General features: G+C 34.5%; 1 protein-coding gene across 8 annotated transcripts in view; it reads left to right on the plus strand.

The window, feature by feature from the left end:
• ELF2 (E74 like ETS transcription factor 2) overlaps positions 1-27,545 on the plus strand; it is a 78,325-nt gene that overhangs the window by 13,707 nt on the left and 37,073 nt on the right. For 5 of the 8 annotated variants that reach the window (XR_008703312.1, XM_055549835.1, XM_055549837.1 and 2 more), the window contains exon 2: positions 6,069-6,234. Coding sequence is in view for 5 of the 8 variants with exons in the window: in XM_055549835.1 (XP_055405810.1) it covers positions 6,069-6,234 (166 nt within the window). In the remaining 3 variants the exon portion in view is untranslated. Of the gene's footprint in view, positions 1-3,333; positions 3,489-6,068; positions 6,235-13,317; positions 13,421-27,545 lie in introns of those variants that run through there. The other 3 variants (XM_055549845.1, XM_055549847.1, XM_055549841.1) reach the window with 2 other exon arrangements.

Below are 27,545 nucleotides of genomic sequence, written 5' to 3' on the forward strand. Positions count from 1 at the left end.
CTTGCCATCTCTTCTTAATCTCTTCTGCTTCTGTTAGGTCCATACCATTTCTGTCCTTTATTGTGTTCATCTTTGCATGAAATGTTCCCTTGGTATCTCTCATTTTCTTAAGAGATCTCTAGTCTTTCCCCTTATGCTGTTTTCCTTTATTTCTTTGCATTGATCATAGAGGAAAGCTTTCTTATCTCTCCTTGCTCTCCTTGAGAGAAATTAAACATCTGAATAAATGGAGAAATATAACATAGCTGTGGATCAGAAGATTTATGGTTTAAGAACAGAGTTGGAGGGCTTACATACCTGATTTAAAGACTTACTGTTAAGATCCAGTAATTGAGATAATGTGGTGTTGGTATACAGACAGACCTGTGAATCAGTGGAACATCGCATAGTCCCGTATAAGACTGATTAATTTTCAGTAATGGTGCTAATGTAATTCAGTGGAGAAAGGATAGTCATTTTAACAGATGAGGTGGAACAACTAATCCCTATGCAAATAAATGAACTACAGTCCTTTCTTGCATCATACACAATGACTAAATGTTTTTATAATTAATTGTTAAAATAGTGTAAATGGAGAAAAATGAGGAAATTTTTTCAGCCTTGAAACAGGCAGTAATTCCTTAGATTGATAATAAAACACATGAATCTTAAAAGAAAAAAAATGATAAAGTTCATTTAAATGAAAAGCTTCTATTCCTTAAAAATATCCCATTAATAAAATGAAAGGGCAGGAATTCCCTGGTGGTCCATTGGTTAGGACTTCGGGCTTCCACTGCAGGGGGCTCAGGTTCTATCCCTGGTATGGAACTAAGATCCTTCATGTTGTGTGGTGAGGGGGAAGGAGGGAAAGGTAAACCAAGGATTGGAAAGGAGTTACAATGCATAACCTGTATTCAGACTATATAAAAGGACTTTTATTCAGATTATATATAATAATAAGTTGGAGATAATCCATTAAAATTAGAAGAAGATTTGAGCAGATAAATATATGAATGGCTAATAAGCACACTTTTAAAATGCCCAATATTATTAGCTATCAGGGAAACACAAACTGGAAACACAAGGAAATACTACTACATACTTAGAGAATGGTGAAAATTGCAGAGCATGTTTGGAGAGGAACTGGAATTGAACCTTTCATACATTACTGCTAAGTCACGTCAGTCATGTCCGACTCTGTGCAACCCCATAGACGGCAGCCCACCAGGCTCCCCCGTCCCTGGGATTCTCCAGGCAAGAACCCTGGAGTGGGTTGCCATTTCCTTCTCCAATGCATGAAAGTGAAAAGTCAAAGTGAAGTTGCTCAGTCGTGTCCGACTCTTCACGACCCCATGGACTGCAGCCTACCAGGCTCCTCCGTCCATGGGAGTTTCCAGGCAAGAGTACTGGAGTGGGTCGCCAGTTACTAGTGGTCACAGTGTGACCACTTTGCAGAATAATTTGACAGTCCTTTTAAAACTAGATGTACAATTACCGTATGATCTGGTAATTTGATGTGTAGGTAAATATGGAATGGAGAGGGAGGGAGGGGAACAGCAAGACATTAATAGGAGTATTGCTGCTATTTAGTCACTAAGTCATGTCCATCTCTTTGTGACTCCGTGGACTGTAGCCTGCCAAGCTTCTCTGTCCATGGGGTTTTCCAGGCAAGATTACTGGAATGGGCTACCGTGCACTTCTCCAGGGGATTGTTCCTGACCCAGAGACTGAGCCTGTGCCTCCTGCTTGGCAGACAGATTGTTTACCACTGCGCCACCTGGGAAGCCCCAATAGGAGGGTTACAGTCTTGCGTAGAGAGGTCTGTCAGTACAGTGGGAGTCTCAGCAATGAAAAGAAATGATCTACTGAGCATGCAATGACAAGTATAAATCTTAACATTATGCTAACTTAAAGAACTCAAATGCAAAAGAGCAAAACTGTTGACTCCATATATATGAAATTTTAGGAAAAGAAAATTTATAGAGATAGAAAATTGGTGATTAACCACATGGGTGGATGTGTAGATGGGGGAGTAGATGGTGGTATGGTGGTGATTGTGAGAGTTTGACTGGTATGAGGGGTGCAAGGGAGCCTCCTAGGGTGATAGAAGTATTCTGTTTCTTGATGGTGATGATCGTTACAGGGATTTCTACATTTATAGAAATCCATAAAACTGTACACTTAAAATGGTTGCATTGTATTTGCATAAAAATACATTGGTATAAAAATACATTGGTAAAGTTGATTAAAACTAAATAATTTATTTTGTTAGTTGTGATATATTATCCTGCAAATTTTATATTACCAAAATGGTATTTCTTTTTAAATTACCCCTGTAAGTTTTAATATATATATATTTTCTGGTAATTGTTATTTTTCCTTTGTTTTTTCAGTTCTCTTTTTTTGTCATTGTTATATTTAAACAGGAAAAAAAGTATTTTGCTTTTTCTTATACAGGATTATTGTAAAAAACGAATTCAGACACACTGAGAAAATGAAAATTCTTTTTATGTGTTCACCTCTCTTACAGTGTTATTAGTAGTTTGAGGTATATTCTTCAGATTTTTTAATACATATGTAAAACAAATATGTTTATAAATAGAATCATATAGTAGTACTGTTCTGTTAATCGTTTCCCTCTGATTTATTTATATCATTCTTTTAACCAAACTACAAGTCCTTAAAGTGACAGTTTAGTTTATATGAGGTATTGTTGAGGAGGATACAGTAATTGACTCTTAATATTAAAAATGGGCTCTTGCTCTTAGTCATCTTACTGTCTTGTCAAGGTGTTGGATATGTAAGCAGGTAATTATAATACAGGATCATGTGCAGTGGTGATAATAGGGAAACAACTTTTTCTAGAAGTATTTGGTATGGAAAAATTGATTCAGATTAGAGGATTGTAGAAGACTCTGTGGAACTGTGCCCTGAGTGGATAAAAAGGGTTTGGACAGATAATGGAAGCAAAAAATCATGGAAGTTTCACTTTTGGGAACAGTAGACACTGTCTCACAGTTCTGCAGTCTAGGAGTTTGAAAACAAGGTTGGCAGAGTTGATTCTTTCTGAGGGCTGTGAGAGAGAATGTCTCCCATGCCTCTTTGTTAGCTTTTGGTGGCTTCAGGTGTTCCTTGCCTTGGATGTGGTCTCCCCAGGTAGTGCAGCCCACCAGGCTCCTCCACCCATGGGATTCTCTACGTAAGAATATAGGAGTGGGTAGCCATTCCCTTCTTCAGGGGACCTTCCTGACCCAGGGATTGAACCCAGGTTTCCTGCATTGTAGGCAAGTATTTTACCATCTGAGCCATCAGGGAAGCCCATGCTTCTCATTAATCACTGTTATTTAACTGGGTGGTGCTGTTGGCAGGCTGTGATTATAAAGCTGATCAAGAAGCATGATCAGCATGAAGATTCAACTGTCACTATATCCAATTGGTGAAAAAGAATTTTTTTCTAATGTTAAAAAGTTGGACTCATTTCTTACCTTATACACAGTAAGAAATTCAAGGTTAGTATTCAATATGTACTTTCTTTTTAATTCACCGTATCTTTGTTTTGTAATTTATTTAAAAAATTTGTGCAATATTTTATACAAAATGAAGAGTATATAAGATATTATGTTTCAATCTAAGAATAACAAAAAGAGGACATATTATCTATCATTCAGGTTAAAAAAATAGAAATTATTGATATTTTAGAACACTAAGTGTGCTGCACCTCCTGTCCCCATACCTGTTCCCTGAGGTGCCATGATCCTGACTTAATGTGTTAACAGTCTTTTACTTTTCTTTATAGTTTTATTCTCTCTGGATATCTCCTAGACAACATATTATTTACTTTGAGAAAATGCATAGTGTACTTAGCTTTAGAGTTAGGAAGGGACAGCATTACTATAGTTAATAAAAGCTTCCGGGAGATAGGCTAACTAGTCTGACATTGGATTCACTGAGCTTCCAGAGATTCTACTCAGGTAATCCTTAAGCAGTGTATTGAGTTAGTTTTGGAAACAGAAGGCCATCTTGATCAGACATATGGCAGTGCTAGGGTATGGGCTTGGTATTGCAGCCTTCTTCAATAGGTATATGGTCATATGGAAAGAGTGCTATTGTGCTGTTGTTTATTTTTGGTTTTTGAGCTCTTTGTGGTCTTCCAAAACTTAGGAGTAGAGTAAATAAAGCAGAATACATCTGGGAGGTTCTCAGCTGATCCAGGTAGCAAGGGAAGGTGGGGTGAGTAAATATAGCAAGATAAGCCAAATATAAATAAAAATCTGGAATAGGCTTATGGGCATCCTGTCCTTAGGACCAGTGTCAGTGGTCATCTTGGTGATGACAGTTCATCCTGCTGTCTCAGGAGTTACTTTGCTGCAACTGAATTAGTTGCCCTTCAGATCCAGTGCACAGCTGGTGTCCTGGAACCTCTCCTCACAGTCTGATCCTCCTAAACATTGGTATTTTCTCTCTCCCATATTAGACCTTCTATATTCTAGTTATCATCTTTATTAAACTTTTACTTTTTTAGTGGAATACACTCTCCAGTTTCTTCTTGAGAAAAGATGCATGGAAGGTAAACATTTTGAGATCTGTTGATTTGTCTGAGAAAATATCTTTACTTTTTTATAAGATTGGGTGAAGAATTCTAGATTGGAAATAATTTTCCTTTATAATTTTGAAGAAATGGTTCCATTGTCATCCATCTTCCTTCCAGTATGACTGTGGAGAAGACTGAAGTCTGAGTCCTGATTCTTTGTATATGACCTGTATTTTCTTTCAAGAATCTTATAGAATCCTTTTTTTGTTCCTTAATTGTGATATTTCACAGTGGTGTGCCTCAGTGTAGGTCTCATTCTTTATTTGTTTATGCTTAACAGTTGGTAGGTGTTTTTAAATGGTCGCCTCATATCCTTCCACGCTACGAAAATTTCTGAAATTTTTTTCTTTCTTTCCAGCTTTTTTCTTCCCTTGTTTTCTTTTTCTGAAACTCCTGTTACTCAGGAGCTTGGTATTGAACTGAACATTGGTCATCCTGGATTGATCCTCTAGTAGTGTTCCCATTCTCTCCTCTTTTTTCTCTGGTTCCTGGGAGACTGCCTCAGTTTTATCCTCCATGCCTCATTTTAGCTATTGTGTTTTTAATTTCTCAGAACTCTTTATTTTTTAATGTTCTTTATTAATTTGTATTTTGTTTCTGCTTTTTGGCTATATCTTCTCTTATTTCTGTGAAGAATATAAATTTATAAATGTATATGTAAGTAAATGGTATGTTTTGTGTTAGAGGCTTTTGCTTGGATGACTAGTAATACTTGGCTGTCTGCTCATGGTTAAAAGTGGAGGACTAAGAAGCTGATTGGGAACTCTACTTTGGGTACAGAATTGATACTAGTAAATGTGCCTATGTACCTCAAAGATGCTCTTGTTTTTCTCTCTCCAGAAAGTAACTCTCCAATCTTCTGCTGAGGTGGGGAAGGGCCGGTTGCCTAGCATCATGGAGGAGGGAGCAGGTCTAGGAATAAAAGTGCTTTTCAAACAACTTTAATGGAATCTTCCTTGTTTTAACCCCCCTCTTCTTTCTCCACCAACTGCTGCTCCTCTATTTCCAGAAGTAATTGGTATTGCCTTCTGTGGATTCTCCAGTGTAAAGTGTGTTGTGTCTCATTTATTTTTTGCTGCCAGGCTATGATTTGGCTTTCCTCGGTCTGCTAAACCACTTATTAATATTCATCCATTCACTATCAGTCTTTCAAGATTTTGTTGCTCTTATCTCTTCTTATGAGTTTATGTCTAAAAGTGTTTTATTGCATTTTAGTGGGCTTTCATGAGAGAGTAAAATTATATGCATGTTTTTAATTTGCCATCTTAATCCTAAAGCCCTGACTATTTAAAATGTTTAACATATGTCTCACCTTTTGAGACTTGAAAAGATTATTAAAATGAGTCCTTTTCATCTCTTGCTTTGGTTTTTACATTCATATTTATAATACATGAAACTCATTTGAACTCCTTGAGACTATATGAACTCAAGGATTTATAAATGAATTCAGAATTTGTGAATAAAGAGGCTGATTGTTTTTTTAAATTTGCTCTTGTAGGAAAGTGGAAAGGTTTCTGAATATCCAGCAGTGATTGTGGAGCCAGTTCCGAGTGCCAGATTAGAGCAGGGCTATGCAGCCCAGGTTCTGGTTTATGATGATGAGACTTATATGATGCAAGATGTGGCAGAAGAACAAGAAGTTGAGACGGAGAATGTGGAAACAGGTAGACATCTCATAAAATGTTCATTATTTTTAACTTTCTCATTTTGTAAGTGTCAACATAACTATTGCCAATTGAATAATATACTGAAAAAATCTCTTTTTTAATGCTATTTAGTATAGCTCGGAAATGAGTGAAACATTTCTTAAGAGAGTTTATATATTTATGAAGTTCTACATAATAATTCTTTGAGGTATAACAATCTCATATCATTGACTTCTAAAGAAAACTTACAGACCAATAATAATAAAACTATTTTTGTCATTTTTTTCCTGGGAGTGGCAATATTGACTAGTTATTTATTTGTAGACATCAGTAGACCAGTATATGATTTTTCTTAATTAAAAAAATAAAGTATCCTCATTCCATAGCAGATTAGAGTTTCTTTTAACCAGTAGCATTAGAGCGGTATCATTTCTTTTTCTCTAGCTCAAAAGCATCTTTGTAGTAGTGTATCAAATTTCTCTTTGCTTTTTGGTCTTAGAAATTTTGGTATTTCAATAAGTCTGTGGTGAGATAACTGTATGTTTAGTTGGGCATTGGTATGTATAATTCTTGGAGAAACCTTTTCATTTTTTGCCATTGACCCTAAAGAAAAAAGGATTTTTTTTACCAGAAAGATTATAATGACAGTTTTATAAAATAAACATTAAAATTTTTCTTTATTAGTTAATAGGAAAAGAAATCCTTATATTTGGTTTACAATCCTAATAAAAATTTCTAGTACTTTAGATAAATTTCTTTAAATGTAGCAGAATCTCATGATTAAAAATTTTTATTTGATGTCTTTCTGCTGGTTGAGGCCCAGTTGTATTCCCTAGGACTATTAGCTTCCTCCAGCTTAAATCTGTTCTTCCTCCACAGTTCTATTTTTTGTTGAGCTGAGGGATTGAAACTTACCTTGCTCTTTGGAGGTACAGTGATGACAGCCGTGCCGGCAAACCCTGTGTAGAGTGGGAATCAAGTCATTTTATTAAAACAGATAGCTAAACATTCATAAAGACTTCGTGGCTATAGTCTGGAGTGATACTTGATTTACAGTGCAAGTGGCAGGAAGATACTTCTTTTTTTTGAGAGTTTGGAGAGTTTTCCAGTCTGAAGCTACAAGTTTAGTGGCGGAGATGAATTTTCCTCTTGAGGAAAAGAAGAACACTTATAAAAAGTATTATGCAGGATGATATTTTGAAGTAGATATTGTAACTGATTTATTACAGGGGCATAACTAAGTAGAACTAATGGAACAAGAAAAATGTGATTGCTTAAGTTGAATAAAAAAAATAGAACCGATCGAAATTTCTGGAAAATGTTTTGATCAAAAAAAATAAAAACTATGATTTTGGTAGTAAATTGTAAACTTGGAAAAATGAAAATTACAATGCCAAATTTATATCAGTAGAAATTTAAATTCAGAGCCTGTTCACCACATCTTACCGGTTATACAGTTAATGGTCAACAGTTCATTAATTTAAATTAATATGGCAAAAAGAATTCCAAATAGGAAGTGAATATAATCCATTTAAGAGATTTTATTTTCTTCTTGAACTCTCTGAGGGGTGATGATATAATTTGCATTACAGAGATAAAAGTGATTATTTAGGGACTTCTCTGGTGATCCGGTGGCTAAGTTTCTGTGCTCCCAATGCAGGGGGCCCAGGTTCAATCCCTGGCCAGGGAACTAGATCCCACATACTGCAACTAAGACCCGGTGCAGTCAAATAAAAATAATTGAAAAAAAAAGTGATTATTTATAATATTGAAAAAGAGGATATACAAAGTCTGGATAAAAGAACAATTACTTTAATGGCATTATGAAAGTAGGTTTTGAATACTTGATAATATTTTTTAGATTTATTTTTCTTCAACACTAAAAGGAAATTTTAATAAATATATTATTCTGAAACAGACTAAAAGTACTGAAAAGTTTGTCTTACATTTTGTTTTTAATTCCATTCTGTCTCATGGATTTTAAAAGTCATTTTACTTCTGAAATCCATATTACTTCTAAAAATATAGAAGAGGATAGTGTAGCTATTCTTGGCTCTCTTTATAGAACAACACTGTAAGATATAAATTCAGATATAACTTTTTAAAAAGCAGTGCCAAATTCAGAATGAAAACTACTTGTTCATACATCTATAATCAGAACACTCATATTTATTCATCATAAGGCATGCAGAACTTGGAGACTACAATATACTAATTTATTTAAAAATGCCCTGGCTCATAGTAACTTAGTAAGATTGTTAATATACATAGATTAGTTTAAAATCAGTTAATCGAGCTGAATTATGTTTTTTCTTAAAGACTAAAATGCGTTTTTACATGAGTTAAAATCTAAATAAATTTTAATTTTCCTGATATCTAGAACCTACACAGATGAATAAAGGTTGTTATGACTTACTGTAATATATGTTTCCTTTTAGTGGATTTGGATCAGGTTCATTTCTTGTGGTGATAATAAATATTTCATTTAAATCTCAGATATATGTAGGTTTTGGAGAAGAAAATAATTGGGAAGGAAAGGAAAGGAATATTTATAAGATGGCTATAGCAGTTTCTGTTTGGTGAATTGGTAGAAATGAGATCTGTATAGAAAAGAGTACCTTTTGCACATCTGGGAAACACTTCTTGGAATGATCCTACATTATCATTTAGATTACATTAGTCTACAAATGTTCATAATTGTGTTTATTGGTCTGTTATATCAGTTCTCTGCATGTTTTCATTGAAGTTTTTCTTCTTTTATTCCTGTATACCCATACATACATGTCTGTATGAGACGCAATATCCATAGTGTCATCTAGGCAGGAGTACTAAAATCATATAATGATGTACATTTAGCTGTCTTCATTATTTTGTGTATAAAATGATTTCTTATTTTGTTAGTGATAACTATAGGCTGTCTTGCTTCACATTTTTTATAGACTGAATATCTACATTTTCCTCACATTGCTTGTGTGTAATAGTAATCTTCTCTTAAGTTATATAGGGAAAACCCAAATATATTTGAAACTTTAAAAAAGCAGACATATTCATCTAAACCTATAAGTTGCTTTTTGATGATAACTAAAGTTTAGTAATCATAAGGAACTTTTGAGGAATAGTAACAAAGTATGGATGAAGGGTGGTCTCGACTCTGGCAGACGAAATACCTTTGCCCGTGGCTGCAGATTCCAGCAGTTTTAGGAGGCTGCTGGAGAGACTGATGTGTTGAGTTGGGGGTGGAGAGGCATCTCTTAGATTCCCTACTAAGATGTGGAAACTCAGTTTTTATGTTCACTCTTTAAAAATATGTGTATATATATAAATAATATAAATTTTAAAAGGTTGTTACAGATTACCATGTAAAAAGTAATAAGTTTATACCAATACAATCAATAATATGTTTTCCTAGAAAACTTTTTTAAGACTTGCCTGAAAAGATCTAGTTGTTTAGCATCTGCTTCTTCATTTTGTAGCTTAACTTAAACTATATTTACACTCATCACCCTCCACTTCAATTTATGAAAACATATTAGTAAATATTTTGTGTTTGTTATGTGCCAGGGCACTGTGTTCAACATGTTTGTTTCCCACAGGGAGGAAGTGATTTATATTTTGTGGAGATAAGATACATATATTATAAAAAAAGATAAACCAACATAAAATCAATTGAGCACTATTTATAAATTCAAAGAAATGTTCAGAAGAGGAAAGTTCGATTACAGGATTAGGGAATGTTTTAGAGAAAGTAAAGGAGGAAGACAAATGATAGGATTTGGGTGAGGTAGGCGAATGGCATGAAGAATGAGGGAAATAGAGTTAACAAATGGGTGGAATGTAGAAATTCAAGATACATTTAGGAGATACTGAATAAATAAGATATTAATAGGTTCCATTAAGAATTGTGACTAGTTTATAATTTGAACTTAAGTTAATAATTAAGCATATAAGAAACAGCAAGATTTGGAGGGTTTTGAGTAGATAATCATAGATGCTTAGTAGTAGATACAGGATGAATTGTAAAGATGAAGCAGAAAGACTAGCTGTTGTAGTATGAGGCAGGGATGGCTTGAGAAGTACTGAGACAAGGTAGAAGTAATAGGGGGCTTCTCAGGTGGCACTAATGGTAAAGAATCCACCTGCCAGTGTGGGAGACTAAGAGACTTGGGTTCAATTCCTGGTTCAGAAAGATCCCCTTGAGGAGAAAGGGCACTGTACTCCGATATTCTTGCCGAGAGAATCCCATGGACTGCGGAGAGCTGGACACGACTGAGTGTCCAAGCCCATGCACAGAAGCAGTAGGAACAGAAGGGGCTTATATAAGCAATACTACATAAGATCTAATAAGACTTGGCATGATAGATTATGGAAAGAAACAGTTAAGATATTACTCAGTTTTTTTTAACCTTAATAATGATGAAAGTATCATAAAGGTGTTTGGGGAAAGCAGATAAGTTTGACAATAAGCATGTTGATTTTGATTTGAAGCAGGGCATCTGAGGGGATATATTTAGGTATTTAAAAAGACATGTAAGTGTATGGTCAGTGTCCCATCACAAAAGAGAGGGCATATTCAAATTAGGATAATTGAAAGAATGTTTTAATAAATGGATAGTTACAAATATGTCAGCGAGTGTAGAGTGACCATAAGTGATAGCGTGGTACTCCTGAGCTAGCAATAATAGAGTTATTTCTTTCCTTTGGCCCAAGGGCCAGAGGGAAGGGTTACTGGAACCCAGAAGAATAGAGCCCTGGAGAGAGGGTTACCTTGAGAGAATCTGGAACCTTTGGTCAAAGGACATAGCTGACTTGAGGGCAGTGCCACATAGAAGGAGCCCAGGGAAGTCAGCCTCCTGGGACAGAAAACAGGATGGAGGGTGGGGAATAGATCCATAGAGCAAATGAAAGACTTATCTGGTACAACTGAAGCTTAGTACAGAAAGGTCAAGGAGAGACTAATTGGAGAATCATCCTCATTGAAGCCACGGAAATAAATGAAAGTGGGAGAGGATTTTGAAAGATTTCCTCAGGGCAAGATTTTAAATTCTATATTTGTCATTCTGTGATCGAGAACAAAGGACACAGAATTAAGAAATTAACCTTAAGGAATGTTTACATTTTGAAGATGTGAACAAGAGCCAGAGAGTAGTCAAATATGATAGAAAATCCTGGGTGACTAATCTTGAGCTTAATTTTTTTTCTTTTAAGCCTTTTAAGTAGCTATCTTTAATAGGAAAAGGAAGAATATTGATTGGGTTAGTTAGTCTTGGTTTCAGGTTTCCACTTATCACTTACTTGACAATAATTAACCTTTTCATGAGTCTATCTTAGTGCCATAAGATAGGAGTTCAAGGTTGTGAAGATTATATAAAATAAACCTATAAAACACAGTGCTTGTGATGGAAGTACTCCGTAAGTGTTCCTTAACTTCATTAACACCTCTCTTTGTACCTTCAGATATGGAGAAGGCCTTTTATACATTGAAACACACTTTTGTTTAATACTTCTCTACTTCTCTGTTGTAGTACTTCTCTTTACTTTCACTTTGACTTTTTAAAAAGACAAATGTTTTATACCATAAGTCTGTACTTTTTCTTTCTTGTTCCTTCCTTAACTTACTGTGCTCTGGTATCTACATTTATCATTCTCCTGAAGTTCTTTTGTTTATCAGATTTCCAAGTCCACTCCTCTACCAAATTCATTGACCCACGGAATCATCCAGAAGTAGAGCCTTTTAAATCTGGCTTTCTTATCTACAGAAGTGCTATACTCTAGCTGTTGCCTTTCTGCCCTCTGCGTAGCTGTGCTACTTATGCTTTTGAGCTTTTGCTCAAATATAGTTTTCTATCAAGAATGTCAAGTATTATTCATACCTTCCGGCCCAGCTAAATGAAACTGCTCACACTGCCTCTCCTGATCTTCTGTTAGACCATCTGGATGTAGGCACTTGATCATTTACTTTCTTATACTATTCTTGTGTGTATACTCCTTTTGTTTTCAAAGTAAGCATACAAGCCCCTTGAATACAGGGCCCATACTTTTCTTCTATTTATTTTATTTGAATATAATATATAATATAGTGTTTAACACATAACTGTTAGGAAATATAGACTGAAGCAAATTGAGTTTTGACTTAGAATTGCAATATAATCAAGAATCATGTATGTAAAATCTTAAATGTGTTTTCTTTTTTATATAAGCTAAAAAAAGTTATTGGATACTGTTGGGTTATTTAAAGTATAAAAATATATCTATTTTTTGTTATTTAAAGTATAAAAACATATCTATTTTTTGTCATCCAAAACATAACTATTGTCATCCAAAATATATCAAAGCCATAATGTTGTCATACTTAGATTAACTTTATCTTAAAAATCACAGTAAGCTTTATTCATTCTTGCTTATACCTAAATTTGACTTTTTATTTTCGTCTAATAAAAGCAATACATGCTCACTGGAAAAACTGGAAAAGTATTGCAAAGAATAAACAAACAGTGAAAATCACCCATAATCTTACCAGTGAGGGGACTGTAACTACCACTTTTCTAAATTCCCTGCTGATCTTTTTTAATGTATGTTTTAAGCATAATTAGCATCATGTTATATAATGCACATAGATTTATTTATTAATCTTTACTAACAAACATTGACTGAAAGGGATCTGATAGCTTCCTACTACTCTCTTCTGATTATTGGGAACAGGACTTTGATTTCTAACCAGGTATCAAAATATAAAAGGTTGGTCTTACTAGTTAAAGTAATTGTCAAGAGAACTCAGAAAGCTTTTTTTTTATGATCAACAAAATTGTGTCTAGAGATTAGCTGAAAAGATAGATGAATGAAGAATTTTTATACACTTCAACAAGAAAATAGTGCTTTTTTTTTTTAAAATAAATGAAAGATAAGCTTTTTTGAAATGGAGTTTTAAAAAATAAAAACCAGATTTCTCTTGAAAAATAAGGAACCAGATTTCTTTCTTGAAGAATCTCAAGACTAGGTTGACTTCATGATGAGTTGTGAATAACGTTTGTATTTGTTATATCGTCAGAAATCCTCCCTGTGGCACAAGAGGACTCTTTTAATTAGAAAATATTGTTGCCACAGGGAGGTAGAAGATCGACATGAAAAACTGGGGATCTGAAAAGGAGCCCCTTTCCTAGGATTACCTGAAGGGGAAACAGATTGAGCCAGAAGGAAGACAATGCTGGTAGGTTGGTCTTTAATTTATTAAGAATGTTTGCAATTTACATTTAATTACAATTATTTCTACTCCCTCTACCATATTTTTGTTTAAAGGCTGGCAGTGAGTCCTCCTTATAGGAGAAAGATTAAAATAGTATTTTTCCTCCTAAATAATTTGTTATCTAAAATTAAATCCTCTGTCTTGTTCCTAATACTTGTTTCTTTTTATGGATAAAACTCTAGGACTATTTCCTGCCTCCACTTCCTTGGAAGTTACTACTGACTGAACATCTTCAAGTCTGTTTCTTTTTTTTTTTTTCATGTCTGTTATTTCTGCTACTAATCTATACTTTTTCCTAAAATAACTTTTTAAGAAGTGTTTTCTTTCAGTTACCTATTTTCTTGAGTTTAACCTGGTCACTAGTTTTCTAAAAAGGTGAAGTGTAAATCTTAAGTTTATTTAGTTTTGATTCTAGAATGTTTGAGTTACAATTATACTATTATTTAGTTAGAAAGCATTATTAGAGAAAAGTTTTCAATATTTTATTGACAGTATTTCATTTAATCTGAGATGCCATCAATTGTAAGAAAATTTTTAGACCACTGAAAGAAAAAATGCTGCCAATTGTGAAATACACTGATTTCAGAGATTCCAAAATGTGAAAAAATGTCTTAGAATTAATGAACTATGTTATCATGCAATTATTAATCTTCCTGAAATTCCCATTATCTGGGAATTAGATATCAAAATATCTGGTTTATGAAAAATGAGATGAGTTGCAGTTGTGGGGCTATCTATATATGCTGCTGCTGCTAAGGCTCTTCAGTCGTGTCCGACTCTGTGCAACCCCGTAGACAGCAGCCCACCAGGCTCCCCCGTCCCTGGGATTCTCCAGGCAAGAACACTGGAGTGGATTGCCATTTCCTTCTCCAGTGGATAAAAGTGAAAAGTGAAAGTGAAGTCGCTCAGTTGTGTCCGACTCTTCGCGACCCCATGGACTGCAGTCTACCAGGCTCCTCTGTCCATGGGATTTTCCAGGCAAGAGTACTGTAGTGGGGTGCCATTGCCTTCTCCCCTATGAATGCTAAGATCTCTAAATTCTTTACTGTCTTTTAAGAGAGGGTATTTAAAGCACCATTTAATTATATTGTTTAAAAGTATACACAATAACCATAAGATACAATTTTAAATTATGGAGGGTATAGAAGATGAAAAAGTATTCTAATATGATGCTTTTACTTAACTCAGTAGGAAGAGTTTGGGAATTTCCTGGTGGTCCAGTGGTCAGGACTTGGGTGCTTTCACTGCTAGGGCCCTAGTTGGGGAACTGTGATTCCTCAAGCCACCGCAGGGCCAAAAAAAAAAGTAGAATTTTATCATAATTGGCAGTTTTTAATTGAATTTTGTGACCTAGAAAGCTTTTAAACTATCATTTTAAAACAGGATCCTTTAAAGGCTCTTTTAAATAGCCACAGATTTCTAGTGGTCAAAAGCAAAGAACTACCCCATCAATTAATAAATGAAAAGGAATGATTTAAATGGTATTTGTATACTTTTCAAGAAACATCTGTTTTATACAAAAGGAAAGATAAGTATATCCAGACAGTAGATCATTAAAGGATATTTGTTTAGTTTGGGAAACTAGTAGCATTCATTCCTTTGTACTCAGACTTGTTTTTTTAAACACTAATAACTTCCAATTTTATATATAACAATGTATCTAAGTAATACAGTTTTATTAACTCAGACTCTGGAGAGGGTTAAATGCAGATTATATAAAATTTTAAATGAGTAGCACATAAGGTTACAAGTGTTACAAAGTAGGGATAGCTCAGGCTTCTTTGGTTTACAAATAGGAATGCTTTAAAACTGTAGGCAAATCCATTCCTCTCCCAGGTCTTACTGCGGACCTACAGCCTGTCAGGCTCAGAGCTGAAATTCTTGTGATAAGCAGGACCCTGCCTTTGCCCTCACCAGGCTTTCAGCTTTGTGGAAAAGATGAACAGTTACATTGCTGCTGCAATACAATGTGATGAGTTAGTGTTATGGTAGGATTAATGAAAGGTTTAGAGAGCATACAGCAGAGGAATGGCTAGGAGGTCAGAATGCCTTCATGAGGAAGTGACATTTAAACAGGTTTGAAAGGTGTGAAGTAATTAGCCATGTAGTGAATAGCATGTCTGAAAGTCTGGAGGAAGGAGAACATAGTCTATTTAATTAGCAGAAAGGTATTCAATATGGCTAGATTATGGTTTATGACAAGGAAAGGGGATTAAAATGAAACAAAAGAAGTAAAATCTTAACTGGTGAGGACTCTGAAACCTTTATATCTGTTTTTTGGGCCTTATCTAAAAGGTGGTGGGAAGCTTTTTTAAGAATTTTAAGCAAAGTATGTTTTTTATACAAATTTGTTTCCAAAATATTGAGTACTGTAAATGAAAAGTAAAGTAAGACAATAAAAGCATTACCTGAAATAAAGACTGAAGTCCTTAGCTCCTCATTCACAGTTTCCTAATTTTAAGCTAGTTGACTATTCTTATTCACTTTCCACTAAATTGTCTGCCTCTGCAGATTTGGGCTATAGATGTGCTTATTGCCAATTCTAAGCTGTAAGTTAATAGAGATTAAAGTAGTTGCACAACTAGTGTTTCTTTTAGTAATCAAGATGTGGGTGCTTTGATATAATGCTGTTTCAGGAGGAGGAATCATTGTCCCTTCTGCACGCCCCATGCCCTGTTGTAAACTTGGGAAAGGGTCTATACATTTTCTCAGATTTGTTAAGGGGCACATAACTTAATAAGAGGTCAAGAACACTTTTAACACAACTGTTAACTATTAGCTTTTGCATGATTTTTTAATGTTTTTGTATTGTGGGCCTTTTTGGCCATGTGGTAAACCCTGTGGACCTTCTCTCATATTTAACGTTTTTAAATACATAAAATACCTAGGAATACCAAGGAACCAAATATATTGAAATATAGCTTTTAGGCTATTTTTAATTGTGATATAATAATACATGTTTCCTTAATAATGTATTAAATAATGAGATTTAGTGGCAGATCAAATTTACTGCTATAATTTCAAAGTGGTGATGACCATCAATTATATTTTGAGAAATATGTAATAACTATAATAGAATATGAAAATATTTTATGATTTCTGTTGGTCATGAGGTCACAGATAATGTGACTGTGAAAACTACTGTGGTTTGTACTTTATTTAAAATTAAGGTGCTAAATTTCAGGTGGATCTAAAAAACAATTTTTTTCTATCTCATTCATGTCTTATTTTAGCTGTCTACCTTATCTTCCTTTTCTTCTCCATATTCTGCACTGCTTCTGTTCTCTTTCCTTAAGAGCTCATAGTAGGGATCTGAAAGCCACTTTAAATATATTTCTTATTGAATACAGTTTTATGATTTCTGCTAAGGAAAAGGAAAAAACCTCTTAACTGTATAGTGGTAGTTTTTCATGTCACTTAATGGCTTGACTTAACTTATTCTAAAAGCATTCTAGTGTTTGTACATCAAGTACATTTCTTAAAAGCCTCATCTAATCTTTCTTTACTTTTTTGTTGGTTTGAGATGCCTTCAATTTCCATGAAAAAAATTTCTGTGACTAGTGGTTCTCAAACTTGAGCATACGTCATAATCATCTGGAGTGCTTATTAAAATACAGATCGCTAGGCCTCACCTCCAGGATTTGTGGTTCAGTGGGGTGGAATTCAAGAATTTGCATTTTTAACAAGTCCCCAGATGATGTTAATGCTGCTGGCCCAGGGATCATACTTTGAGAACCATTATCTTGACTGTTGGGAATGATAGCATTAAAAGAGCTTCTGCCACTGTGAGAACTCAGTTAATACTGTAGTTTCTTATGTGTTGTATTTTACCCATCACAAAGATTGCTGTTGAGGGTGCTGCTGTCGCTTCAGTCATGTCCGACTCTGTGCAATCCCATAGACGGCAGCCCACCAGGCTCCCCCGTCCCTGGGATTCTCCAGGCAAGAACACTGGAGTGGGTTGCCATTTCCTTCTCCAATGCATGAAAGTGAAAAGTGAAAATGAAGTCGCTCAGTCATGTTCGACTCTTCACGACGCCATGGACTGCAGCCTACCAGGCTCCTCTGTTCATGGGATTTTCCAGGCAAGAGTACTGGAGTGGGGTGCCATTGCCTTCTCCAGCTGTTGAGGGTGAAAAACGTACTAAAGTTCTTTCAGGTTTGTATGAGATGATGTAGTGCATTACTGTTATTAATTAATTCACCAGTAAACCTTGATTGAGCATCTGCTATATATCAGGCACTGTTTAAAGCATGGGCTTCCCTTGTGGCTCAGCTGGTAAGGAATCCTCCAGCAATGTGGGAGACCTGGGTTCGATCCCTGGGTTGGGAAGATCCCCTGAAGAAGGGAAAGGCTACCCACTCCAGTATTCTGGCCTGGAGAATTCCATGGACTGTCCATGGGGTCACAAAGAGTTGAACATGACTGAGTGACTTTCACTGTTTAAAGCATGGGGTTAGAGTGATAGACAAAAGAGGCAATGTCTTCATTCATGCAATACTTAGGCTCTAGTGGAGAAAATATGTAAATTCCCCTTGGAGTAAAATTTCTTTATCACAAAGCAGATTACATAAATTAACAACTCCTGAAATTGTTCTTTACAGTTAGTATTTTCAGTTAAGCTAAAATAATAAATTCATGAACCATTTCTTTTCAAGCAATTGAAGCAACAGGTTAATTCTCCCTTTTCCTCCTCCATATGTCAGTTTTTAAGCATAGTTGTGATACTGGTGAACTAATATCTATCGTGTACAAAGTACCTATTATATGTAAAGTACTGTCACAGCTCCTAGGGAGTAAGTGATTCAGAGTTAACTATAACATGGTGGCTGGCCTCAAAGAAGCTTACCAACTAAGTTGAGAAAAACAAGCATTTGAGGAAATAATAGTATTAAAGTAGATAAGCTTGGGGAAAGGTGAGGAAAGACAAAAAATAACCAAGTATAGTAGTTAGTCTGTAAGTTCCAGATTGAATTATTTCTACTGTGGTGGGTCATATTTAAATTTTATCATAAGGGCATAGTTGACTGTTAAGGCAAAGGGTTTAGGGACAGAGAAGCAAGTCAAATGGAATTAAGCATTTGTAAATCTCACCTTTTTTTTTTTAATCGTGTGGAAATACTGCCATCAGAAGCATAAGTTACTTCTTCCCATTCACAAAAAATCAGGGAATAGGGCTAAGAACTCAGTGTGTTTGCGGTGCTTAGTTACAATTTGGGAATGGGATTAGGAGATGAGATAGGACTAGTTTTTATTTAAAATTTTTTTTACATTTCTGTAATTTTTTTGAGTATATCAAGGAAAGAAGGAATATAGCTAATTTCCTTTCTTTCTCTTAGACATTACTAAGATGAAGTACAGATTTTTATAATGGATATCCCATATTCTCCACGTTTAAATTCAGCATTTGGTTGTAACTGTTTGATTTCCTTTTACTTTTAAAATCAGCCAAAATATAAGTCTTACTTAAAAGGAATGAACAATTAAAAATTTTTAATTTAATGTAAATACTTTTCATATGTTTTCTGTAAGACTGAGTCATGATAATAAGTAGTTATCCTCCAGGATTTTTTTAAGAGTATATTTGAACAAAATGAATTATTCATTAGCCAGAATTTAGAGATTTTCTTATGATTAGATGAGCTTACAAAAGATAAACCTAGAAAGTTTTACATCAAAAAGAAAAGAGTTTTGTCTCTAAAGCAGTTAGCAAAAAAGGAGTTCTTATTATGCATGTTGTTTGATGCGACTTTTAGGAGAATCTGAATCCTGTTTTTGTTTTATTTTTCATACCTTTTTTTCCTTCAACTTAATTCTCATAAAATAAAGACTTAGAATAATAACTTAAAATGCAAAATTGTTTTGAAGAGGGAACCAAGGATTTGGGTGAAGAGGAGAAAGAACTCAAATAGTTAGCATAGTTAGCATCTGTTTGGATTTACAGCAGTAAGCTGTATCCATTTGGTTTGGAAAAAACAAGGCTGGCAGAATAGCATTTGTTTTTAATTCGATTGCTACATTACATGTCTACTTAGGAGACCCTTAGAAGTTCCAATTATCTTCTTGAGATAAGAAGACACTGATTATTATGTCTAGGCTTCATCTACAGGCTATATTCTGGGAAGAAAGGCCTTCACACACAAAAAAAGAAAGAACTTTTGGTGACCCTCATCCTTGGGAATAAAAGTAAGGGGCATTCAGTTTACCCTCTCACAAAGGGAGTCAGGAACTGTAAATTAAAGACCATTATTGTAAGATAATATAACCCTGTGTTTAATTTTGTTGTTAACTTTCATTTTTCAGTAGAATTAACAGCAAGCACTTCAACAAAAAGAATCCCTAAATACTTGTTTTTGGTGGCTTCAAGAAATTGGGATGCCAATGAAAAACTAGTTAATTCTGCAACTAATCTAAAGGGAAACAGAATCCCCAAAGATAGAATAATTGAAAGGAGAAGAAAGCAAACTGAATTTCCTTTCAAGGAAAGAAAAGAACTTGAGAAGTTGCCTTGGCTTTGAGACCATTTGTGGGGTTATTCAAGACTGCCTGTACTGCATGTAGCACTTTTTTTTATGTGGGCTAGAACAAGAAATATAGCCTTGACTGACTATAAAGTAACTTGCCTCTATTAGGGAAAATATATATTTAGGAAAAGAGCTCTTTATAATGTACAGAGTGTTGTGAGGAGGAGACAGCTATTAGCTCCTGTGATAGAAAGTTCGTGTTTTAGCTGAGCCTGGGAAGATAATTCTCATTTGAGAAGTGTTAAAAATATATATATAGTGACAGTCATTAGAGTACATACAGTAAGGAAGACTTTATTCAAGATTTGGGGCTGGGTATTGTAAGAAGCCATCATTTATACCCTTTCCTCCCTTAACCTCCTAGTCCATTACCAAATCACATCAGTTTTACCACCAAAATGTATCATAAATCTAACAATTTCTTTCCAACTTTATTGCTACTAGCCTAGTCCAACCTGTAGTTATTTTTTAAATTATGAGCTATTGTGATGACCTTTAGTCTTCCAGTAGATCTTGTTTCCATTCCTGCCCGCTGCCCCCTGCCCCCAACCCTAATCAATTCATTCATGTTGATTTTAAAAATATATTTATAAATTGCAATGTGATATTCCCTTCTTGAAGAACCTTTTAGTGGGTTCTGACTGCACTTAGGATAACTTTCAGGTTTATTTATTTGTTTACTTGGCTGTGTCAGGTCTTAGTTGCACCACTCGGGATCTTCCTTGCATCATGTGAGACCTTTTCTAGTGGTATACAGATGCGGACTCTGTAATTTTGGCTTTTGGGCTCAGTAGTTGAGGCAGTTGGGCTTCGTTGTTCTGGGGCCTGTGGGATCTTAATTCCCCTACCAGGGATCGAACCCATGTTCCCTGCATTGCAAGGTGGATTCTTAACCACTGGACCACCAGGGAAATCTCAATATTCAGGATTTTTAACACGGCCTTCAAGACACAGAATAGTTTGTCTCCTCTCATCCATCTAGAAACAATAACAACAATAATAGCAACAAAACCCAAAACTCTTAATATTAATATATCTTTACTATATTGCCTGGAATAGTTCTTAGGGCTTTATATAATAGATTTAATACTTTTAGCAACCCTAGGCTGAATAACCTTTCTAAAGCTAGACAGCTATTTAAGTGGTGGAACAAGAACTTAAAGTCAGATGATAAGTCAGATGGTAAGTTAGCTAGGGCTCCAAGGCCCAAGCTCATAAGCATTACACTCTGATGAATTACCCAGTACCCTTACCCCAGACATACACATACCCTTCCTTTAAATCAAACTTTATCTTCCTAGGGTGCTCACATATGCTGTTCTCTTTCTGGAACATATTACTTTCCATTTTTTAGCTTTTAATTCCTAGGCATCTTTCAGATATCAGTTTGAAAGTCACTTTCTCAGAGAGAGGATCTTTAGCTGATACTCTTCAGTCTCAGTTGTGACAGTTCTGGTATTTTGTTGGAGACTCCCATTCCTTTTTTCTTTTTTGATTAGCACCTGCAAAACTTATGATACAATAAACTCCCATGATAAAGTAATAAGTAATTCTAAAAAATTCAAATCACAAACGTGATTTGAAATATGACATTATTGTGAGTTTAATAAAATGACCCGAGTCAGTCTGTGTGGATGAGGAAATGTGTGTGTGGAATTCAGAATAAGGTATCCAAATCAGTCTAAGGTCAGACTTAGGTGGTTTGGTGCCACCTGCTGGTATTTGTGTTCTCCAGTGACTGCTGTTGGAGAATATAGAGTGCAAGATGGGTGCCAACTCCCAGTTAAAATTTATCTGAATTCATGAAGTTTTACTTTATTATATTTATATTTATTGTTTAATCTTTTCACTCCATGCTTCATAAAGCCAGAGACCAAATCTGTTGTGTTTACTGGTATTGCTCAAAGCCAGGCACCAAGTGGGTTTTGAGTAACATATATTTGTTGATTGAGTGAATGAATCAGAAAACGTCATGAACCAGAACAGAATTTCAGAAATTTTGTATTTTATTTAGAAGCTGATAAGTAATGTAGTTTAAACTGGTAAGTAATGTAGTTTAATTAGGCTTCATAGATGTATATGGTTGAGAGAAATGAGCCTAGAAAGATAGAGTGGAACCAGATTTTGGTGGCCTTTGAATAAAATAGGAGCTGTGTGAAACATGATCTGAAGAAGATGAGAAGTGAAAAGAACATTTATTTTAAGTAACTAGAGCATACTAAAATAATAGAAATAGAAAGTATGGCTTCCAAAGTACTAAGTTGGGGGGTAGGTTAGGGAATAAATTAAATTTTTAACCAATCTAACAAAAAAGCAACAAGAGGGGGAGGAAAAAACTATGGAAATATAAATCATAAATCCAGACAGTAGAAATAGTCCAAAATATCAATTATATTAAAATTACCAATTGTGATCTTAACATAAGTCTGCTATTTTTAACATACACAAAACAAAATTAAATAAAAACAATGGAAAAACATGTTTATCAGAGAAATACTAACCAAATAAAGCTAATGTACTATAATAGAATTCAGAGTACAAATTAATTGGGCCAAAGGCTCTCAAACTGCTAAGAGGAACAGTCCAGAAAATATAATCATCATAAACTTATATGCATCTAACAACATAGCCTTGTAATATCATTTAAAGTAAAAACGTTTGGGAATTCCCTGGTGGTCCAGTGGTTAGGACTCCTTGCTTCCATTGCAGGAAGATCTACTAAGATAACACAAGCTGTGCAAGCTACCACCAAAAAATAAAGTAAAAACTTAAAGAATTACAAGGCTGAGTTGATGTGTCTACAAAACTGGGACTTTAAAAACACCTCTGTCAAAATTGACAAATTAAGCAGACACAAAATTTAAAATGACATCAAAGAACTGAACCACAGGATTAACAAATTTGATAAACTAGAGATATATAGAACATTGTACCTAACTAAATAAAGTACAACCTTGTATATTTTTTTCCAGTTATATTCAGGTCAGTTTTTAACTGTTATAGCATAGTCTCAACAGTGACTGTCATAGCAGAATCTCAACAATGTCTGAAAACATCAGTATCATTCAAAACACACTATTTCAAACTTCCCTGGTAGTCCAGTGTTAAGAATCCACCTGCCAGTGCAGGGCACATGGGTTCAATCCCTGGTCCAGGAAGATCCCTCAAGCAGCAGAGCAACTAAGCCTGTGCACCACAACTACTGAGCAACTTAACAACAACAACAGGTAGATTTTAAAATTGCTTAGAAGGTTCATCAGGGTTGCTGTGTATACCAGAGCAATGAGACAAAAAAAGATCCCATTCACATGGTTTTAAAAATTTAATTAGGTACAGGTATATGCAATACCTGTATGAAAATAAGAACTTTACTTTATGGAATGACATAACTAAATGAAGAGATACACAACTTCCTTAAGAAACAATAGAAAAACAGACCAAACCGATTTTATTGGTTCCTTTAATCTTTAACCCATAAACACATGGAAAACTGGACATGGTAAAGCTGTTAATTTTTCCCCTATTAATGTATAAATTCAGTACAAGTCCAGTCAAAATTCTAAGAGGACCTGTTTTTGGTGGAATTGACAAACTGTTAGATAGAGATCCAAAAGTAGTCTATACTGCAAAAAACAAAATATGTGGTACTTACCCTCCTATTCATAAAATTTTTGAATGTGATATTGGCCCACAGATGAGTAGTTGGGTAGAATAGAAGATTAGAGAGCCCAGAAACACAGTAAGCATACATTTATGCCTGGTATATAATAGGCTGGGTTTACAGAAAGGAAGAATTATTCAATAAATTATATTAGGACAGCTAGCTTTTTATAGAAAAGTAAAATATTAGTAGATCCGTGTTTCATACTTTTATTTATTTTTTAATTTGTTTATTCCTCTTTACCCCTTTTATTTATGTAAAAATCCAATTTTCCTCCCTCATAGCCATCAAATTTAATTGGATTAATGGGTTTTTTTAGTGTATTAACTGTATATATGGACATGAGTTTGAGTAAACTCAGGGAGCTAGTGATGGACAGAGAACCCTGGTGTGCTGTAGTCCATGGGGTTGCAAAGAGTCGGACATGACTTAGTGACTGAACAACAACTGTATATATATAAGGTTGTATAAACTTAAAGTTTATAGAAATGGTATTATGTATCTTAGTCTGTTTTTTAGTAAGTCTGTTTTTACTATTCTTAATACCCATTCATGTTGCTTTGTATGTATCCAATCTGTTGTTTCTAACTGCTGCACAGTTCTCCCTGATAGACATCTGCCACATTTTATTCTCCTGTTTGTGGTTGTCTGTGGATCAACTGGGGAGCTTAATGACCTAGGATGGTCTCAGCTGGGACAACTCAGCCCTCTTCTCTCTAATCTCCAGTCATCTTCTTTTTTATTTCTTAAGATATTGATCAAGCAACTCTAATATGCTAGAGAGTAGTTATATTAATTGGCATTTCTTGGTGGTTTTTTTTTTTTGGTAATGGATTTTCTTTTAAATTTTTTTTTAATTAGAAAAAATTTTAAATGAGGTATAGTTAACTTATACATTGTATGTATCAGGTGTACAATAGTGATTCATAATTATTATAGGTATTATAAAATATTGGCTATGTTTCCTGTGCTTTATAACAGCTTATTTATTTTGTACATAGTAGTTTGTACCTCTTAGTTCCTTACTCCTATTTTGCCCCTCCCCCTCTCCATTCTCCACTGGCATGTTTTCTGTATCTTTGAGTCTGTTTCTTTTTGTTATAATAACTAGTTTATTTTGCATTTCTTATATAAGTGATATACAGTATTTGTCTTTCTCTGACTTATTTCACCAAGCATAATAACATTACAAGTCCATCCATGTTGTTGCAAATGGCAAAATTTCATTCCTTTTTTGTGGCTGAGTAGTATTCCTGTATATATATTTGTGTGTGTGTGTCTCTGTGTGTGTCTGTCTGTCTCCATAAACACACCACGTCTTCTTTATCCATTCATAGGTTGATTGATACTTTGACTGCTTTGTATCTTCACTGTTGTAAATAGTGCTGCTGTGAACACTGGGGAGCATGTATCTTTTTGAATTAATGTTTTTGTCTTTGAATATATACCCAGGAGTGAAATTGCTGGATCATATAGTAGTTCTAGTTTTAATTTTTTGAGGAACCTCCATAGTGTTTTCCACAGTGGCTGTACCAATTTACATTCTCATTCGCATTCCTGTTTTCTTCCAAAATCTTGAGAGTGTATCTGAAGTTTCAACCTGAAGTTTAGTGTTTGTTGTAGGTTTTAGTATATAATATATACCAGGTTAAGGAATTTCCATGTAGGACATTGGTTTTGCTTTTGTGTTAGTTATTCATGGAATCCTATCAGGTGCTTATTCAGCATTCTTTGATAAGTTATGATTTTTCTTCATTAATATGATCAGTTAATTGAAGAATTCTTAGGCATTGAACTCCCCTTGCATTTGAGGATACATTATCTTGCTCTTGTTTTACTGTTAGTTAAGGGCCTTTCATAAGTAGTATGGAACTATAATTTCTTGTATTATCTTTATCTAATTTTGGAATCAAGATCACACTAGGGTCATAAAATAATCTAGGTTGCTTTCACTTTTTTTATTTTTCTGCTATAAGATAAGAATTAATATAAATTTTGCTGGAATTTTCTTAAAAGGACATTTAAGCCTGTAATTTTTTTTTTGTTTTTGTAAAGGAGGTTTAAGACTACATTTTCTTTGCTGCTTAGTATTCTATTCAATTTTTTTCCTTATACACCTTACACAGTTTCTTTATACAGTTCATCCAAATTTCAACTTTGTTAGTGTGTAATTACTGTTCATAATCCTGATTTATTATTTTTGTATGTATTATATCTGTGGTTATTTGTACCTTCTTTTCTTGGTAACTCTTGCAGAGGTCTATCTGTTTTATTAACCTTTCCAAAACCAATTTTTGATTTTGTGAATCTTTTGTATTTTTAAAAATTATTGCTCTCTATTTCATTTTTCCTGCTTATTATTTTCTTTCTTATTTTTTCCATCTTTATTGCTGAATGTTTAGCTTATTTATTTTTATTTTTAATAATTTATTTATTTATTTGAATGAATCAGTTAAAAAATTTTTTTATATGATATTATACGTGTTTTAATTCCATTCTCCCAAATCACCTCCCCTCTCCCTCTCCCACAGAGTCCAAAAGACTGTTCTATACATCTGTGTCTCTTTTGCTGTCTTGCATACAGGGTTGTCGTTACCATCTTTCTAAATTCCATATATATGCGTTAGTATACTGCTTATTTATTTTTAAACCTTTTCATGTCCTGGTTAAGTACTGTTTTAGCTGTGTTGCATATAGTTTCACATATTGTATTTTTATTGTAATTAATTTCTAATATTTCTTAACTAGTTTATGATTTCCCTTTTATTCTATGGGCTATTTAAAATACACTGTAAGTGATAGCACACATTAGTTTGACTATATCAAAACTTAAAATTTCTGTAGGACAGAGGATACCATAGACCAACTAAAGTAAAGTCAAACAGCAGGCTGGCAGAAGATATTTGGAACACTTATCTGAATTATTATTATCTAGTATACACTACGGAGAAGGCAATGGCACCCCACTCCAGTACTCTTGCCTGGAAAATCCCATAGACGGAGGAGCCTGGAAGGCTTCAGTCCATGGGGTCGCTCAGGGTCCGGCACGACTGAGTGACTTCACTTTCACTTTTCACTTTTCATGCATTGGAGAAGGAAACGGCAACCCACTCCAGTGTTCTTGCCTGGAGAATCCCAGGGACGGTGGAGCCTGGTGGGCTGCCGTCTATGGGGTCGCACAGAGTCGGACACGACTGAAGTGACTCAGCAAAGCAGTATACACTAGATAATTAGTGTTGTTACACTAGATGTTAACATTCTACACATAAGTAAGACAGAAAGTGTCATAGAAAGATGACAAAGGATATGAATGGAAAATTCATAGGAGAAACGTTAATGGGCAGTAAATATGAAAAAAATGTTTATTCTCAGTACTTATTAGGTATATGCAAATTAATACAGCATTGAAAATTTTCCCACCATCCAGCAGATGGCAAACATTTTAAAAGTCTGATTATATTTTATATTGACAAGAATGGAAGAAAAATGGGAACTCTGACACATTACTAGGAGTATTTTAGACTTAAACTGCTACTTTGGAAAGAGTAACAAATAAATTAAAAATACACTTATTCTTTGACCTAAAAATTCTCTCTGCAGGTATGTACTATGGAGAGACTGTAGCATGCGTGCTTAAGAAAACATAGATAAGATTCTTTTTTTGCAACATTGTTTATAAAAGTAAAAAATGGAAACAACTTTATTTGCCTATCAGTAGATAATTTTTTAACAAAATGGGGTATTTTTATGCCCTGGGATAATTTGAAGTATGTAAAAAGCATAGCTATATCTACTTATAATAACATGGATAGAATGTAAATCTTGAATGAAAAAAGCAAATTTTAGAATGGCATATGTAGTATAATGTCATTTATGTACACAAAGCGTGTAAAATAATACTGT

Source organism: Bubalus kerabau, chromosome 16 (genome assembly GCF_029407905.1).
Source record: "Bubalus kerabau isolate K-KA32 ecotype Philippines breed swamp buffalo chromosome 16, PCC_UOA_SB_1v2, whole genome shotgun sequence".
Lineage (NCBI taxonomy): Eukaryota > Metazoa > Chordata > Mammalia > Artiodactyla > Bovidae > Bubalus > Bubalus kerabau.